This window comes from Oryzias latipes, chromosome 9 (genome assembly GCF_053564925.1).
Source record: "Oryzias latipes strain Hd-rR chromosome 9, Olatipes_Hd-rR_3.1".
NCBI lineage: Eukaryota > Metazoa > Chordata > Actinopteri > Beloniformes > Adrianichthyidae > Oryzias > Oryzias latipes.
Genome location: NC_136245.1, coordinates 20,984,266 through 20,997,778, shown reverse-complemented (window position 1 = coordinate 20,997,778; position 13,513 = coordinate 20,984,266). Strand labels below are relative to the sequence as shown.

Sequence of the window (13,513 nt, the reverse complement as noted above, 5' to 3'; positions counted from 1 at the left end):
GTTGTCAGGGATCTTTAACAGATAGTCACATTCTTCCAAAGTTGTTCATCGGTCTTTACAGAGCTTGCTTTCTGCCTAGAAGCTTAGTCGTAATGGAACATCGCCCAAAAAACCTCATCCATCTCTGCCAAACCTTAAACTTGGTACAATTTTAAGTCTTCATCAGATTATCAAATGGAGAATTTACTCTCTGGGAAGAGTGTTCGCTGAGTTAAGTGACACAATGCTTTGCAAAAAGCATCCATCATTTTCTATTGCTCTTGATGTGTGACATGGATACAACCGCTCGCCATGGAAACCTTTTCCATGCAGCTCCAATACCCTGATCTGGAGTTAGGCCACACGAGATTAGGATGTCTTCAGTGATCAACTCTGCAGAAAGCTACTGACCCGTTTATGTGGTTTTCTCTGAAATTTACTGATCTCCTGCGACTCTGGAAGAGTTTGAAACACCTTAAGTCAACAAGCTCATCAACGCCGTGTATGATATTTACACACACATTTCAATGAATTAAGAACTGAAAACAGCAGAGATCCGAGTTGATCCAGACTAATAGAGAATCCATTTCCTTTTATTACAATGAATCATTAAATATGATCAGATTATTTCATGCATACATTTTGCAAAACAATGCAAAAATGTAGGGAACAGGTCGATTTCAGATGGTGGCGTGAGAGTTTCTGCCTTTAAGGTGACAGTTACTTGTTTATTCTGAAGTCCTTCATCCAACTTTAGATCAGTGCAAACACACAAAACAATGGTAGCTCTGTGGCCTTAACATTTATTAACAGTTTTTCTTGCTCTTATTTTTTTTACAACAATGGAATGAAACGTTATCTGATGTGAAGAAACATGTTTAACATGAAGTAAGAGCTTTTAAACACTTTGCCATATAAAATGTCATGGCACAAAGAAAATAAAACTACATGTAAAAAACACATCAAGACTCGAGGAAGGAAACACAAAGGAAGAAGAACAAAGTGGTTCTGCCAAACAGGTAGCGAATGAGGAGAGTTCGCCTACTATGGAACATGTTTTCACAGATACAACCGAGAACCTCTAAGCTGTGGTGCACTAATGCTTTCACAGAGTACATGCAGGGATGTCAGCCACAGAAACCTGAAAGCAAAATACTGGTTTTGTTTGACAGATGCCAAAAAGTTCACTTCAGATTTTTCTTCTTAATCAAGATAAAAAAAAATTTTGCCAAAAAAAAAGAGAAAATAACTTAAGAAAATGGAAAGGAAAATTGAACTTCTTCATGTGGAAATTTTACAAAAATTTCTAAAAATGGAAGAAAATCAAACAAAATGCTGAAACTTCTATGGTCAAACCAGATGTAGAGCCAGTTGGGTTACAAGCGAATAAGAACAAATGCAATTTAGTAATCCTGCTTTTTAACTGAGCGCTTGGTTTTGTGTCTTCACAGCTGTTAGTGACGGCTACAGTTGGGCCAAACACCAAGTGGTTATGTTTTCTGCATGTGCCAAAGTCTTCAGCCTCTAAAGAGCACGTGGCCTTTTGGGGTTGATCTGCTTACTGGCTTGCTCCTCCTCCTGGAGTGTAGAACGGAAAGATTTCACTTTATCTGTTTGGGAGAGACAAATGGTGCTGAAGTCAAACAGCTGTCTCATACAGGGAGATTGAACTACACGAGGAGACAAAAACCAAATCCTGTGGCCTTTGGAAGTAACACATTCACAGATTTAAGTAAACAAAATTTATGTTGCTGCATATTTTCTTTTATAAATTTCTCTTTAAAGCAGATCGGTTCGAGTACCTCTAAGTTCGATAAGAATGTCTATCTTCTGATCTAGGATCTGCTCCAGCTGTGTGGCGTACGACTCCACGTCGTAATCCACCTCCTCCGTCATCTCTAGCAGCATCTTCTCATCTTCTAACCACCGGATAGATTCCTGGTATAAAAAACAAACACACCTGCTGGTTAAAATGCTCTTACGGATTATATTTCCGACTCCAACATTACATGCATTACTTCGATCTAAAGCATATATAATATACTCGTAAAAAACGTTTAAATGTTTTTCCTCCCCAACCTGGAAAACCGCTCTGTGGTCTTCCAGAACTTGCTCCTCCATCTCCACCAGCTGAGACACAGCCTCATGGAAGGTGAAGAGTTGGGGAGACACCTCCTCCTCCTAGGAAGCAGCAGGAACGTCAATTAAACATAAATTCACAACGGGATGACGGTGGATTTAACACTAGACTACAAAAATGTGAAATTCCTCCCAGTTGAAGCTCTTTTTTTCCCCCTTGTACTCACATTCTGCTCACAGAGCAATTTGAGGTCATCTCTCTGTGGAGAGATGCTCAGCCACTCCTCATCCAGCAGATCCACCTGGTTGACAGCATGGATGTTGGGTCGCCCTCCGTCGATGACTTGGTTTGGGTCAATCGTTAGTTCCTTCACCCTAAAAAAACAAAAAGAATGTGTTTAGCTCAACTCTAATCTAAATTTAGTTGCTTAAAACTTTTTTGGATCGCTTCAGCAATGTGATGGCACCGTGACAGCTCTGGACTAAATGACTTGGTACACATCAGATGTGTGTAGAGAGAGATTTCCGGTTGGTTAAAATCCTCACATCCAAGGACCAAAGCTAGACTAGAGTTTTGGGGAAAACTGAAGTTTTGTAGTAAACCCTTGAAGGTTTGAATGCTGTGTGTGTGCCAGAGCTGATGGTAATGTGTAATAAAACCAAACGGGTAAAGAAAATAAACAGTGGGGGAGGAGGGAGTAAACAGCAAAATGAAGACGGAAGTAAAGCAGAGATGAGCATCAAAGTGTCACAAAGACATCCACAGAGATAGACAAATGGAGTAAAAGATGTAGGGATGGATTCCAATGTTAGGAGCAGCATGCAGTGATTGGGCGTAGCAGCTACCACATGCGCGTCACGGTTTCTTGAACAAACGGGTCATACTCGAACGTGTTGGTGGGCGAGTGCTCGAGGCGACTTCCCTGGCCGCCTTGAGAGAAGGGGATGTCTGACGGACTTATCCCAAACTCCTTGACCCTGTGCGGCGGTGGCGGCAGCCACACCAGTGCACAGAAGAACACACAGGCGGCGATAAACAGGAAACAAAGCAGGAGAGAAGAGGATTGAGAGGGCTTACAGAGACAGGAAGAGCTACTGGGGACAAGCTGAGAAATTCACCGTAGGTTCAGCTAATTTAAAGAAAAACGTTAAGATAATAAAGCTAGGAGACCATTTTTTGTGTGGCAAACAGACGCTCCACATCTCTGGCAGATGGCAGAGTAGCCCCACCTGTTAGCATAGCGTAGAGTGTTAAGTGTATTCTCACAGGATGTCATGCCAGGAGAAATTGTTGCAATCTATATGGAAGAAAGAGAATTGACATCAACATGGATGAAATAAGAACAAAAAAAAGTACATGTGGATATATAGACGTACCATACATGTGCGGGAATTTTCACCGATGAAGGAGTCTCTCAGGACCTGAGTGAGCTTGCTGGCCCTGAATGGTGTGTGGGGCTTGTTACGACCGAGAGCCCTGATGCACTCCTGACACAAGAAGCATAATAGTATGACAAACGTGCGGTACAATAAACCTCTGCACTAACTGTAAGTCTCCAGTAATTGCCACCTTTAAGGCCAGCAGGCTTTTGTTGATCTCGGCTCCTTCCAGGCGAGTCTGCCGGTCTGCACTTGAAGTATCTGCCCCCCTCTCATTACCTGCCAGATCTATGAGCGAGAACTTCCCGTGCATCTTCCCTTTCCGACGGAGAATGATCTGGAACACGGCGTGGCTGCGGGACGAGTGTGCATTGGCTGACGTCTGTCCCGATGTTCTAAGAGTAAAAAATGAGGTTTTAAGAGAGAGCAACGACAGGACGCTTTGCTTTGAGAGAAAAACATGATCAAAACCATTTATAAACTAAAGGGAGACCTGCACATGTCCGTTTACTGAACCCAAAATATTGGAACGACTTCTGCTTTCATACCTGCAGCTGTTTCCTACTTCAATCAGTTTGAGGACATCCTCTGTGCATTTCACTTCTTTCTCCTGAAGCCCAACGACCTGAACTTGCTGTTTACCATCCTCCAGCACCCTCAGCTTTGCCTTACGATTCAGCAGGTCAAACACCTGTGCAGACATGCACCCGTTAGCCTTAACGCATCTTTTCCTCAAAGAAACGCTCGTTCAACACTGTCCTTTACTTGCCTTTCCACTGTAGATTTCAAAGTAGGTCGCGTACACTTGAAGATCTAATTTCTTATAGTTAGGTTTCTTTATCATTAGAAATACATCCCGTGCTGCAAAAAAAAAAAAACAGAAGTTCAACTATTTTAAGACCAATTTAGCTCATTCAGAGTCAAAAGCAAAAAAGATGATTTATTTTCTTACCAGCTAATGCATAAATGCCCTTAGAGCAGTCTTGGTTCTTCCCAGAAAAATCTCCACCCATAGTCTAAACCAACCAATCAGGGGACATGGAGTTTATTCATCTCTTATAAATTATGTCAGACGGTTGAGAGGAAATCCTATTTATGCTTCATTTTTTGGGGTCAAACTCACATGTGTTTTACCGCTGCCCGTCTGCCCATAGGCAAAGCAGGTGGCCATGCCCCTCTCAAAAATGGTCTCCACTAAAGGTCGGGCGGTGAACCTGCAGGGTAAAATAGCACACACACGTCAGAATCGAAATCAAAATAATAAACAGCCTACATTTATTTCCAGCAATGAATAAATAAAATGTTTGCTGTTAAGTAGATTCTAAACTAAGGAAAGTTTGGAGCAGACGTGGTTTGACACTTGTGTGCATCAATAGGCATTAAGGGGTTAAACCTTCAGGGGGCTTTTGATCAGCTGTTACAAACCTGTAAACCATCTCGTTGGTTGTGCTGTCATCAAATGCGTAGTCAAATCGAAAGGTTTGATTCTCCAAGTACCGAGTCAGGTCCACTTTCTGCTTGGGTTCGTGCACCATCACCACATCTTTACTAGGAATGGTGATCACGTCCAAGTCTTTCATGGTCAGCTCTGTAGCACAGCGGAGAAAAGCCTCCAAGCCGTTAGTCCACAGGAATAATCTCCACACGAATGATGAAAAATCCCCAAAACCTCCTCACCCTTTTTGTTTAGTGGTCGCTTTCTGACACAAACGCATATCCTGTGCTCTTCGATCTTGACCGGGCGACAAAGAAAGTATTTTCAAATCATCACAAAATCAAAATCATTTCAAATGATGGTGTCTGATGGCACGGAACACAAGAGAATAGGAATTTTATCGGTCTCCACTGACCACATCTGCAGTAGTCAGAGGCCGGTAGTCGAGACTAGCCCGGAAATCTCGAATCATGTACAATATTTCATAGTTGGGGATGGTGGTATCCACTTCCTAAAACATAGAAAAAGAGAAGTCAGAAAAGCTGCGGTGAAGAAAAAAAACACTCAACAACTTGGCTCCAGTATACCGGTACTTAGTAAAGATGATCAGCTCTACCTGGGCTCGCTTCTCTCTGAGCTCCTGCTGCTGAAGTCGCCGCCGTTCTCGTTTCTCCTGCAATTTCTCCACTTCCTTCACACAGTTGGACTTCCTCCTCGCTAACATTAAGAAAGGAAAAAAACAAAAAAAAACAATTCTTTACATGTCAACAAAAACAACTATTGTTTTCCTTATTTTAGGTTCTTCCCTGTTTTTTTCCTTTTTGTTACTGGTGTTCCTCCAAACACAAGGGAAACCAGGAGATGTTGAAAACTGAGCACGACTGCAATAATCCCTTCACAGACCAGGATGGAACAGCTGGCACGCAGCGGTTCCAGCATTACACTGCCTGCTTTCTTTTCCCCACCAACAAAAGGCCTTTACAAAGAGCTCAAATTCTGTTCTTCTAAAACAACCAGTACCTTCAAACGTGGTACAAACATATCTCACTGAAACAGTTTTGTTTCTTTCATTCAATTTATATAAAAGAGGATCATCTGATTAGCTCAGAGATTCAACAGATTAGATGAAGTTTCAAGCGCAGCACATCCACCGATTCATGTTTGTGATTCATCAGAACTTGTTACACACAGTGACTGAACAACAAATTAGAAAAACATGAATAAAAGCCACTCGATTACATGCAGATTTCTCAAGCAGCCAGGTCAAGAACAATGTCTGATGGCTTCCCATCTGCTTAAAATCCAGAGAATTTACCATTTAGAGCAGGGAGATTAATCATCTGCTGTAATCTGGGAAAATATGATTATCTGGGTCAGCACCAGGACAAGAAAGTTGAAGAAAAAAAAAGAAAAGAAAAACAGGAAATCAGCATCACCACTCCTGGGGGACTAAATCTCATAATAGGAGGCTCCTGGTTCAGAAGGGGGTTTCCTTTTGGATAATCAAGCGACACTTTGCATCTATAGTCTGAACGACACACTTCTCCTTTTTACTACAACAGCCAAGAAAGCAAGTCTGATGGCCGGATTAACCCCGACACCGAAGCTCTAAGCTGTCGATGGTTTGTGTTTGTCAGCAACCTTATGAAACCAAGACTCTCACATTCTATCGGGAAATCTAAAGAGATCACCAGAAGAGGGGCCATTACATTAGGTACATCAGGTGATACATACAAAGCTGTCCAGACTCCTTTCTGGATATCAGGAGATGAGCAGATTCTGGGGTAAACATGCAATTAGTGAAGCATGAGATAAAAGGAGATGTTTATGACATGTTGGTTTACATTCTCAGAAAAGAACACCCGGACACTTCATGTATTTTGTCAATGTGTGGAGAATAAAAACAATTCCATTAACTCAAAGAATAGAATCCAAAATAAATAAATACACAAATTATGGGTAATTAACAAAACAAACACAAAAGTTATGTTACCGTTCTGTAGCTGCAGTTGCGTCTGGGCTTGAGTGGGCTGTGCCGGCTGTGGAGCTGGAGGAGGTGGAGCCGGTTCTGGCTGCGGAGGTGGTGGAGGTCTTGCTCGAGTTGAAATAGCTGGAAAAGTGCAAATAAAGATAAAGCTGTTGATGAAAATGTTGCTAAAAAAAAACCTCAGACACCAAATAGCATTAATAAATAAAAAATGACATTTTTCTTTGGGGATTTGTTCAACACAGACCTCTGTTGTCTTTGGATGGAGTATCATTTTTACTTGGTGCTATTGTCCTTCGGTTCTGGAGAAAAAAGAAGAAGGAAATTTTGATTTTAAATAAAAAAATTGAATAAAAACAACAAACATAATATGTTGACATCCAGCTTTTAGTGTCCCATACGACAGAGTTTTAGGGCCACCTAAAAAAAAAAAAAAAAAAAAAAAAAAAAAGTAAACTTACGAGATTTTATCTCGTAAATTTAGGAGATAAAAACTCATAAATTTAGGAGATTACAGTGAAAGTGAGCATGCAGAGCAGCAGGTGAACGCCGTGCAGCAGCAAAGCAGACCCACTAAACTTAGTTAAACAGGTGAGCTGAATGTTTATTGACAACGTTCCAAATGTCTGGAAGCTCATTTGTTTGATTTACGATTCTTTAAAGTTTTATTTATTGATGGTTTGTTTGCAGGATCTCTGCAGCCCGATGAAGCCATCGGGTGTCCCTGCAGAAAGCTGTCCGCTTGAATCCTTTCTTCCTCCACCAAAGCCAAGATCACTACGTTTGCGTGACGCTTCCGTCACACAAAAGGAGGAGCACTTTTTTTTGGCATTGTCAACGTTCTACAGCTAATATAACAGACAATTGTCATTCCTCTTTATTGTTTCATGCTGAAACGGGACATTTCATCTGCAGGAGGGGGCGTATGTAACACTGTTTACTTCCGCATTGGTGTTGGGATGACAGGTTCATGACGTAATGAGACAAATGAACTTCAGGATATGTGAATGTAAAGGAGAATAAAGGCTGCAGCGATCCTTTGCATCCAAACGTGTCTCTGAGCTCCTTATTTTACATATGAAACTCCGCTTTACCGACACTGAACCCCGGAAACACTGCTATACGATAAATAATCTTGAGTCATCAAAATGTTCAAAATCTCCCATAATTCAGAAATAAAGCTTCACAACAGGCTCCACATATTTCATCTTCAAGCTAGGCTCCGAGAAACGGGCAACTTCTGTGTTTTCTCCTTAATCTACGACTTTTTTTCTCGTAAATTTACGAGATAAAATCTCGTAATTTTAGTTTCTTTTTTTTTTTTTTGGTGGCCCTAAAACTCCGTCGTAGTCCCACCTGTAAACATTCTGCTTGTAAAAATGAAAGGAAATGTAACTAACTTGTGTATCTAGTTATGTTCTTACAGTAACAGTACTTAAAAATCATTATTATAAAATAGGGAATATTTTCAGAAAGATCCCATTTTCTGGTAAAAAGGCAAAAAAATGAACCTATTTTTAGCACTCCAGACAAACGCTAACAACATTAGTATTGTGTTTGTGTCTTTGTTTAATATCAATATATAAAGAAATGTATCAGGAAAATATTTGATAGCATGATTACATGTATTTATATTCAGAAAAGTAGAACTAAAACACCATGGGACAAAAAAAACTGGCTGCTGTTAAAAATGATTCAAAACAACATGAAATGTTGAATAACTAAATAATGTCATACCTGATTGGGTCCATGTATTAACAGAAGAACATGGCATAAGCCCGACTTACCTTTGCGATTCTGTTTACTTTTGCTAATGGCGTGGGAGCTGGTGGAGTCTCTGGACTCGGTGCAATCTCCTCGTCGGGGGCTACATCTGGATTTAGTGCAAAAATACTCTCCAAGTCAATCTGTCCAGAAATAGATTAGAAGTTAGTGGATTGGTTCCTAATCTAGTGAAATGTGAAAGTTTGCAGCATCAGAGCAGAAGTTTTAGAAAACAGACGAGTAATTCATTTCTATGGAAAGATTTGCACTGGTAGAATCATAGTGTGTGAATTATTTTCACCTCTTTTCCTTTTGTGTCTCCATTTTCTATCCACTCCACTGTAACACTTTCATTGTCTTCATTCATGGAGGTCACCATTGCCTGATGTATACGTCCTATAAAAAGGCACAAATGAAGAAGACACAAAAATCAGGAGGGTGTTGCTTTCTAAAAGAGGTAAATTGGATTTTTCCACCAGTATCTGTGTCATGTACATAGACACAACAACACGTCGTTCTAAGCTAATTAATTTCACAAGTCTGATCAAAATTAGCACCAGTGGGATTTTTTAATTAAAAAAAAATAATAATTACGCACTCTAAACGAAAGGAACAAAGTTTCTTGCTTCTTTTAAGTTACATTTTAATATTATCATTTAAGCGATTTGGAGCTACTTTATGGACATTCAGTCCTATCCAGTGTTCCAGGAAAATGGCACCAGGTCAATATAAAAACCACTGAGGAGACAGACAGTCAAAGCTTCTGCGTGCCTGCAGATAACTTTCACTGCCTGCAATGGAAATATAAAATCCTTAAAAAGCTTCTTCAGCCCTCCTGTGTGTCTGTGAAGATCCGACCATGATATATGATGTCAAGAAAACAGCATTTAATGTCCATTGATCAAGAATCTACTTGGAGCAAACAAATAAAATACTACACTTCAAACACTCATAACTACTGAACACTAAATTGAAGTGCACTGGTTTTAACTGACAATTTACAGAAAGTGTGAACAAAAAGACCAAAAACAGTCAGGTAAAATATATATCTACGTATAGTCGGGCAGCACGATGAGGAAATCTCGCGATTTGCGATATTAGGGGCGGCCGTGGTGCGGTAGGGCGGTCGACCCATGATCGTAAGATTGCAGGTTTGATTCCCGGCTTGCACGCCCATGAGTTGAAGTGTCCTTGGGCAAGACTCTGAACCCCACCCCACCTCTGGTGGGAGGTTGGCACCAGTGTTCGGCAGCGGAGCCGCCATCAGTGTGTGAATGTGTGTGTGACTGGGTGAATGGATCTGTGACTGTAAAGCGCTTTGGGCCTTGTAGGTAGAAAAGCGCTATACTGTATTAGTATACGCCATTTACCATTTATCAGCAATTAATATTGCAAAGACAATATAACTTGCGATACATGAACGAATAGAAAAAAATAACCAAAAACACAATTTCCATTTCACTGCAACAGTTGAATTTAAACAAGAGTCAACATAAATTCAATCATACTCCAAATGACCCTCGTCTACATAGGAGGGGAGCAACATGCTCAACAACATAAAGGGGTCCATCTGATTGGTTAAATGCATAAATAGATTTATTTGATTCGTCAAATACATCCCGCTGCCATAAGACTGTTTTAGCCCATTTAAGATTTTTGCCAACTTTTGCCATATGCGTATTGCACAGCTTTATATCACTATAACAATTATTTCGTGATTTTTTTGTGCAGGCCTAACTTAATGTAATTTTTGAGCCACAATGATGGATTAGAAAGAGATTTTATAAATCAAGTCTAGATTAAAAACTCTCTTCAAACAATTTATGCAGTAACATTGAGCTTTTTTCCTCCCTTTTATGTATTGTAATTTAATGTACACATTAAAAGTTTACATAGTATCAAGATAATAAAGGGTATAACAAATAAATAAATGAGTCCAAAGTTAAGTTCAGTATTAAGATTCAAACTTTCACAGAATAAACAACTTACTTTTTCCCCTTCCTACAATACAAAAATGTGTTATTAACATACATTTTTTTACTTGAGCTCTTTAGAAACTCTCAGCACATATATACACAGGCCTTTTCAATCCTTGAATAGAACTATTTTACTGACTTTTTAAGTCACCTTTAAAAGTGTTTCATTGTGGCAATGAAGCACATGTATCATATTTCAGACAGAAGACAATGATTACCTGCTGCATTGAGTAGACAGCTAATGCCAAACAAAAGCACTGTAGCTTCTTTATTAGATGTTGAAAGCATTACATCATCACCCTCATCTGTAAGTGTAATTACCAAAAACAATCTACAGTACCTTTTTTGCCTTTAATGAACATATCTCAAATAATGTAGCATTTATCGGAGCGTTATTCCCCCCCAAAAAATGAGAATTTTGTTGCACCAATAATTGTCAGTCAGGAGCACAAGCCTAGTTAAAACCATAAACAAAAATACTAAAAGACCTCCCCAATATTTGATACTGTACGTGTTCTCCAGTATTTCAACATCTGTGTTTTGGTAACATTATTATTATTTTTTTTACAATTTTTTTCACAAGCTGTCTGTAATTTTATAAATAAAATACCTTTGCTTTTTGAAGTAATTTACAGTTAACTTCTCTTCATAATGATCTATATTACATACAAGATACATCATTGAAAATAATGCCTGAATTACTATTTGTAAATCCTTTATTGCTTGCTTTATTTTAACACAGTTGCCAAAGGATCTACGACTGCCACTCCTATTCTACATCTGCAAAGCCAGGAGTGAGACCTAAATACTCTGGGGCACGCCTGTCTGTCCTGAACTAATGACAAAAACATCTTGGCACAGCATTACGTCAAATATAACAAAACTTCCAGACTTTTGTTAATTTTAGCTAAACCACTTACATTTTTAAGCTAACAGAATGTGCCACTGAAAGATTATTAACTGATCAAACTCATGCAACAGATAATACAAAATTATTGACTACCACGACATGGTGGCTACGTTATTTTATTTATTTATTGGCGACGTTTAAGAACCAGTGACGTTAACTTCTGGCTAGCTAAATGGCTAACGCTACTCTAGCCCAAAATGAGTAAGCTAACTTGAATGGTTAGCAAGTCTGGCTTACTTTCATTTAATATGTTTAAAAGAAGCAATGTATGTGTTCAAATAGTTTAATGTTGATACGGTAGTTATTTCTAAGACAACGTAAAAAAAATTATTAAACGAGGCTAACATGATACAGCGGGGGAGCGATCTCTTGAATTCGTAAATCTTAAGATGCATGCTAACAAAGGTAAGCGCCCATTCAAACGCTAAGGCCGTGCCGAAACTCTCCGCCCAGAACGGGAACATTACCATCTCGATGCAGCTAACGCAGCTAACACCGACAGTGTCTGTGCTCTGCGGACGAGAACAACGGTTGCTATATATGATCCAAAAGCACCACAGCAACAAAGATCCCCAAACAATTCACACAGACAGTGCGACGGGAAAACAAAAGACAACGTAAAACTTACCATCACTCCGCTTTATCTCCACGTACGTACCAACGACTATCTTTCCAAAAGCAGCCGCCATCCTACATCGCTTAAATAAAAACAAATGCAGGACAAGGGACTTATTATAAGCCGGCTAAGTGTAGCCTCTTTGGTTTGAGAGGAAGAAGCAGGCAAACGAATGTGGTTGCTGCGAGAAAGTGTTTCCGGACAGGTATTTTCAAAATAAAAGAAAATGTCGGTTCACTTTAGTGAGTGAAATAAATGCCATCACCGTTTTCACCGATTACCTGAATACACTTTTTAATAGTCGTCTACAAATTATTATTATTATTATTATTATTATTATTATTATTATTATTATTATTATTATTATTATTATTATTATTATTATTATTATTATTATTATTATTATTAAATATTAATAATATTATTAATAATAATAATAATGGATTAGATTTATCTATGCTTTTTCAAGGTGCTGAACGCGCTTACAATGTGTCCATTATTTATTCACTCTTCATTCATACTTGGTGATGGCAACCACTAATGTAGCCTCAGCTGCCCTGGCTGGGCAGACTGACAGGGTTAAATTGGCAAAATTGCAGTTTGATGCTTAGGATTTCTGAAACAAGTCCAACTGTAAGTGTTATTTATGATTCTTTTGAATTGTTAATGTACTCACATTTCGAGGATGAGCTACCAATGATACATTCTTTGTCTGTCATCTTTTCATATTTTATTTTAATGCATTATTTTCAATTCCATTTCATTTTGTCATCACTCCATATTACAAACACATATATTCCTTTGTTTCCCTCCAAAAGCAGCATATCACATATTTTTGGGTATAAGAAATAAGAATAAGTCAAAAACAAGGAAACCCAAAGAAAAGTATAACAAACAGCAACAAAAATGACAAACGTAAATGTAAAAATTTTGTACATTTAACCTTTATTTCACCAGGAAAATCCCATTGAGATTAAAACCTCTTTTCCAAGGAAGACATGATTCATGGCCGATATTAGTTCATCTTGAACAATCCAATTTGATCAGATTCACTAACCTAAAATGGATCCAGGACATCTTTAGCCAAAGATTCAACCAGTGTGTCTCAGAGATAAATATCTGGGTACTGAACAGTGCAGCTGAATCAAATCAAATCAAATCAAACTTCATTTATAAAATGAAGCAGCTCGAAGCGCTTTGACATTAAAAACAGAAAACACAATATTACAGTGAAAACCCAACCCACCCTTCACCCTGAAGTTTTCCACATTCCTGGTATATCTTGCAAGACAATCAAGTGTAAATTAAATGTGTGTAAAAACAAACAAGTAAACACGAATGAATGGAAAATCCATTCACATTTTAGTTTCATAAAGTTCAGCCCACT

General features: G+C 38.9%; 1 protein-coding gene across 3 annotated transcripts; it reads right to left on the bottom strand.

The window, feature by feature from the left end:
* Positions 1 to 551: 551 nt before the first annotated feature.
* kif2a (kinesin family member 2a) lies at positions 552 to 12,354 on the bottom strand. 3 transcript variants are annotated; one of them, XM_011479242.4, is made up of 21 exons: positions 12,139 to 12,354; positions 8,926 to 9,020; positions 8,648 to 8,767; positions 7,108 to 7,162; positions 6,867 to 6,983; positions 5,490 to 5,590; positions 5,289 to 5,384; positions 5,116 to 5,170; positions 4,864 to 5,026; positions 4,562 to 4,652; positions 4,391 to 4,454; positions 4,208 to 4,299; positions 3,987 to 4,129; positions 3,629 to 3,833; positions 3,436 to 3,546; positions 3,289 to 3,356; positions 2,944 to 3,036; positions 2,286 to 2,433; positions 2,059 to 2,160; positions 1,782 to 1,917; positions 552 to 1,589 (listed from the first exon to the last, which is right to left on the bottom strand). In XM_011479242.4, exons 1-21 carry the CDS (start codon positions 12,197 to 12,199, stop codon positions 1,504 to 1,506), a joined length of 2,202 nt encoding a protein of 733 aa, XP_011477544.1. In that variant the 5' UTR covers positions 12,200 to 12,354; the 3' UTR covers positions 552 to 1,503. The 3 variants fall into 3 exon arrangements, with proteins under 3 accessions (XP_011477544.1, XP_078808404.1, XP_004072477.1); XM_078952278.1 differs by lacking the exon at positions 12,139 to 12,354 and adding an exon at positions 11,978 to 12,014; XM_004072429.5 differs by lacking the exon at positions 2,944 to 3,036.
* Between the last annotated feature and the right edge of the window lie 1,159 nt (positions 12,355 to 13,513).

Bases quoted from the DNA above. Each gene is read 5' to 3' on its own strand.
- kif2a (XM_011479242.4), bottom strand. From the start codon at position 12,199: ATGGCGGCTGCTTTTGGAAAGATAGTCGTTGGTACGTACGTGGAGATA. The intron at 4,455-4,561 runs GTGAGTTTGACC...TGGTTGGTTTAG, and splicing joins CGGGCAGCGGTAAAACACAT to ACTATGGGTGGAGATTTTTC. The intron at 4,300-4,390 runs GTAAGAAAATAA...TTTTTTTTGCAG, and splicing joins GGGCATTTATGCATTAGCTG to CACGGGATGTATTTCTAATG.